Source organism: Mesitornis unicolor, unplaced genomic scaffold (assembly GCF_000695765.1).
Source record: "Mesitornis unicolor isolate BGI_N332 unplaced genomic scaffold, ASM69576v1 scaffold24482, whole genome shotgun sequence".
Taxonomy (NCBI): domain Eukaryota; kingdom Metazoa; phylum Chordata; class Aves; order Mesitornithiformes; family Mesitornithidae; genus Mesitornis; species Mesitornis unicolor.
Genome location: NW_010168852.1, coordinates 8,349 through 13,427, shown reverse-complemented (window position 1 = coordinate 13,427; position 5,079 = coordinate 8,349). Strand labels below are relative to the sequence as shown.

The 5,079-nt window shown below is 50.8% G+C and overlaps 1 protein-coding gene across 2 annotated transcripts in view; it reads left to right on the top strand.

The window, feature by feature from the left end:
• Nucleotides 1–160: 160 nt before the first annotated feature.
• The window catches only part of TRIM7 (tripartite motif containing 7), a 12,335-nt gene continuing 7,416 nt past the window's right edge, over nucleotides 161–5,079 (top strand). Inside the window, exons 1-3 of one of the 2 annotated variants that reach the window (XM_010179173.1) lie at nucleotides 161–727; nucleotides 2,399–2,494; nucleotides 3,729–3,959. In XM_010179173.1, the coding sequence (XP_010177475.1) occupies nucleotides 311–727; nucleotides 2,399–2,494; nucleotides 3,729–3,959 (744 nt within the window). In that variant the 5' untranslated portion in view covers nucleotides 161–310. The remainder of the gene's footprint in view (nucleotides 728–2,398; nucleotides 2,495–3,728; nucleotides 3,960–5,079) is intronic. The other variant, XM_010179172.1, reaches the window with a different exon arrangement.

Genomic DNA, 5,079 nt, shown 5'->3' with positions numbered 1-5,079 from the left:
TCCCCCTTTTCCCCCCCCTCTCCTGCAAAAAAAAAACCCCACAATCCCCCCAAAACCCCAAAGATTTTAGGATTTGTGGGAGAGAAAAGCACAAGGATTTGTTTCCCGACTGCTTTTTTTTCCATCTCCACGTTGTGTGTCCCCCCCCTCCAATTTCGTTACCAGTTTAAGGAAACCAGACACCGTGGGAGCGACCTCAGCCAGCAGCCTCGTTCCTGGAAGAGCGACGCCCACACGGGGCTGGGTGCCAAGCATTCATGTTCCCCATCTGGCCCCGACGAATTCAGCCCTGACCCGCAGGACGGAGCCCATGGCGGCCGTTTTCTTGCCCGGCAACCTCCAGGATGAAGCCACTTGCTCCGTCTGCTTGGAGTTCTTCAAGGACCCCGTCTCCATCGAATGCGGGCACAATTTTTGCCGGGCCTGCATTGTCAAAAGCTGGAAGGACCTGGAGATGGATTTCCCTTGCCCTCAATGCCGTGAGGTCTTCCAACAGAAAAGCTTCAGGCCCAACCGCCAGTTGGCCAACATGGCCGAAATCATTGGCCACTTCGCCCTGCGCGGGGCCAAGGGGGCCGAGGAGGACGGGGTTTGCCCCAAGCACCGCGAAGCCTTAAAACTCTTCTGCAAGGACGACCGCAGGACCATCTGCGTGGTGTGCGACCGCTCCCGGGAACACCGCCCCCACGCTGTGGTTCCCGTGGATGAGGCGTCTGAGGAGTACAAGGTACTGGTCCGTCCCCATATCTGTCCCCCCGGGGTCCTTCCTTGCTCAAACTGCAATGGGTCAATGGTTTTTGGACAAGGAGTACAAGGTACCCGTGTGTCCCTCCCCGTATCCATCCCCCCCAGGGTCCTTCCTTGCTCAAACCACAATGGGTCAATGGTTTTTGGACAAGGACTACAAGGTACCCATGTGTCCATCCCCATATCCATCCCCCCCGGAGTCCTTCCTTGTGCTCAAACCATGATGGGTCGATGGTTTTTGGACAAGGAGTACAAGGTACCCATGTGTCCATCCCCGTATCTGTCCCCCCTGGGGTCCTTCCTTGCTCAAACCACAATGGGTCAATGGTTTTTGGACAAGGAGTACAAGGTACCCGTGTGTCCGCCCCCGTATCCATCCCCCCAGGGTCCTTCCTTGCTCAAACTGCAATGGGTCAATGGTTTTTGGACAAGGAGTACAAGGTACCCGTGTGTCCCTCCCCGTATCCATCCCCCCCAGGGTCCTTCCTTGCTCAAACCACAATGGGTCAATGGTTTTTGGACAAGGACTACAAGGTACCCATGTGTCCATCCCCATATCCATCCCCCCCGGAGTCCTTCCTTGTGCTCAAACCATGATGGGTCGATGGTTTTTGGACAAGGAGTACAAGGTGCCCATGTGTCCATCCCCATATCAGTCCCCTCCGGGGTCCTTCCTTGCTCAAACCACAACGGGTTGATGGTTTTTGGACAAGGAGTACAAGGTACCCATGTGTCCATCCCCGTATCTGTCCCCCCTGGGGTCCTTCCTTGCTCAAACCACAATGGGTCAATGGTTTTTGGACAAGGAGTACAAGGTACCCATGTGTCCATCCCCGTATCTGTCCCCCCTGGGGTCCTTCCTTGCTCAAACCACAATGGGTCAATGGTTTTTGGACAAGGAGTACAAGGTACCCGTGTGTCCGTTCCCATATCAGTCCCCCCCGGGGTCCTTCCTTGCTCAAACCTCATTGGGTTGCTGATTTTTGGAGGTCTCTTCCCACCTTAACGGCGTTCGCCCGCCTCGGGAGGGTCACAGCTGGTGCCTCGCCTCTATTTTTGGGTGCAGGCAAGCGTCCAAAGGTGAATTTCAGTTGATTAAAGCCGGGCGGAGCTTTGCAAAGGGTGAAAGGGGTTAAAAAAAAGAGGGTGCAGCTTCCCCCCTGCTTTTTTGGGGGGTGTGGGGATTGTTGGGGGTTGGAAATTTGGGGGTTTGGGGTGGCCCTGTGGTTTTCTTTGTGGTTCTTGCTGTGTTCTGGGCAAAGGGCGAGTTGTGTGTGGGCAGAAAAATGCATTAAAATGTGGAAAATGCAGCAAAAGGGAGTGAAAATATGCAGGGAAAATGATCAAAATGTGCAGGGGGAAAAAAGGCAAAAAAATAAATGAAAAATGCAGGAAGAAAAAGAAATCAAAATATGCAGCAAAATGGGAATAAAATATGCAGGAAAAAGAAGTCAAAATGTGCAGGAAAAAAGGAAATTAAAAATGTAGGAAAATGGAAATAAAAAATGCAGCAACAGGGAAATAAAAAGTGCAGCAAAAAGGAAATTAAAAATACGGTAAGAGGGAAATTCGAACATGCAGTAAAAGACCAAAAAATGCAGCAAAAAGAAAGAAAACCGAGTAATATCTTAATTTTTTTTGTGGTTCCTAGGAGAAAATCCAGGGCCGCTTGGATTTCCTGAGGAAGGAGCGGCAGGAGCTGCTGGAGTTTAAAGTGAACGACGATAAAAAAACCCAGGAACTTTTGGTACGTGGGACACATGAAGTGGGTTAGGACCTTCCAAGACACCCCATCTCCTTCCTAAAAATAGGAAAGTCTTATCTTTTCCCCTCTTTTTTGTTTAAAATAGCAAAATTCTGCCAAATAACTGCCATGAAGGCCCGGTTTTTTGAGGCCTAGTGAGGCCTAGTGGGGCCTGTGTAAAGTGAAGCAACCAAAACGCGTTCAGATTTGTCCGTTTTGCCAAAAAGTGAATTTCCTGGACCGAAATGTCCTCGTTTTGCCCCCTGGCTTTGTCTCAAAGGAGACTTTTAGGTCTGTTTGCCACAAAAATTCAAGTAGGGACCCAAATATTGGCAGTGCTGGGGTTTATTTGACAACGTAGATGCGCCCCAATGCTGCTCCCAGTGGCTTCTCCCACACGACCCCTTGTCCCAGTTTGGGTGATGGGACTTGGGAAACCTCTTGGCCACTGGTCCCTGTTTCTGCTTCGTTAAGTGCTAATTGATCCCCCAGGGGGTGGAAAATGAGGCCTAGGTGCTGGTTTGGTAGAGAAACCACCCAAAATCGGCTGTGGAGGCGAGGGACTTGCCCCAAGATGTGGTTTGGTGCCTCTTCCCTCCACAAAAGGGTGCGAGGACACAACTGCAATGAAAATAATGAGTGTTTAGGGAGTAATTGCCCCTGGCCTTTGCTCTCTGTTGTGGTTTAGGCCCAGCGCGTAACCGAGCACCACGACGTCCCAGAAAAGGAACCTGGTCAAAATGCCTCCATGTGGCCCCCTTTCCACAGGAGGAAAAAAAAGTCCTCAAAAGTCCAATGTGGGTCTGCCCACGGTCACCGTTTCCCTCACACACGAACTCCTCCAGCACGCACTGCTCGGTGTCACGGCTTCTTCAGGGGCAGCCGCTGCTCACGTGGCACCTGGGCTCTGTGTTTTCTTCCTCCTCCTCACTCTCCTTTTCTTTCCTTCAAGCGACCTTGGTGCTTTTCAAAGTTGTTCTCCTCGGGTCCTTTCTCCACTTCAGGTCTCTTCTGATGGTTCTGAAGAGTTCCCAGCTCTTTCTTTTTCGGGATGGAGCTGCAACGGGGCTTAAGTTTAAGTTGGGGTTGGGTCATTCCTTTTCAAGGCCTTTCTTTGGGCTTGAGGGCATCCAGTTTCACCAGCAAGGATATTAGCAGGTGCTCCAAACTCACCAAGTGGCCCCTTTTCCACCCCAAAATCATCACAACAGCTTAAAAAACCGTGTTTTGTCCCCAGAAAACCATCGAGACCGAGCGGCAGAAGCTGCTCCTGGAGTTCGAGAGGCTGCGGCAGTTCCTGCACGAGCAGGAGCACATCCTGCTGGGGCAGCTGGAGAAGATGGAGAAGACCATCGCCAAGAGGCAGAACGAGAACATCACCGACCTCTCCAAGGAGATCACGCTCCTCAACAAGCTCATCACCGAGCTGGAGGAGAAGATCCAGCAGCCACTGCTCGAGTTCCTCAAGGTGGGGTAGGGTTGGCGGTTGGGCTTTGAGGATGGTGGAGGTCTTGGCTGAGCTTGATGTTGAGTTGTGGGTGTCCGCTCCTCAAGCTCAAGGGCGTTGGTGAGGGCTTGGGGTGGAGTTGAGTGTAGAGGAACAGGGAGTTGGATGTTCAGGAGCATGGAGTAAATGTAGAGGGACATGGAGTAGACGCAGAGGAAGATGGAGTTGGGCATAGAGGGACATGGAGTTGACATAGAGGAACATGGAGTAGATGTGGAAGGACATAGAGTTGAGTGTAGAAGGAACATGGAGTAGATGTAGAGGGACATGGAGTAGATGTGGAAGGACATAGAGTTGAGTGTAGAAGGAACATGGAGTAGATGTAGAGGGACATGGAGTAGATGTGGAAGGACTCAGAGTGAGTGTAGGGTACAGGGAGTAGACATAGAGGAACATGGAGTAGACGTAGAAGGACTCAGAGTGAGTGTAGGGTACAGGGAGTAGACATAGAGGAACATGGAGTAGATGTGGAAGGACATAGAGTTGAGTGTAGAAGGAACATGGAGTAGATGTAGAGGGACATGGAGTAGATGTGGAAGGACATAGAGTTGAGTGTAGAAGGAACATGGAGTAGATGGAGAGGAACGTGGAGTAGACGTAGAGGGACATGGAGTAGATGTAGAGGGACATGGAGTTGGGCATAGAAGGACATGGAGCTGACATAGAGGAACATAGAGTTGATGTAGAGAAACATGGAGTTGAGTGTAGAAGGGCATGGAGTAGATGTAGAGGAATGTGGAGTTGACTTAGAGGAACATGGAGTAGACATGGAAGGACATTGAGTGTAGAGGAACAGGGAGTAGATGTAGATGACCATGGAGCAGACATAGAGGAACATGGAGTAGATGTAGAAACAGGGATTAGACATAGAGGGACTTGGAGTTGGGTGTGGAGGAACATGGAGTTGGGTGTAGAAGGACATGGAGTAGATGTAGAGGAATGTGGAGTTGACTTAGAGGAACATGGAGTAGACATGGAAGGACATTGAGTGTAGAGGAACAGGGAGTAGATGTAGATGACCATGGAGCAGACATAGAGGAACATGGAGTAGATGTAGAAAGACATAGAGTGAGTGTAGGGA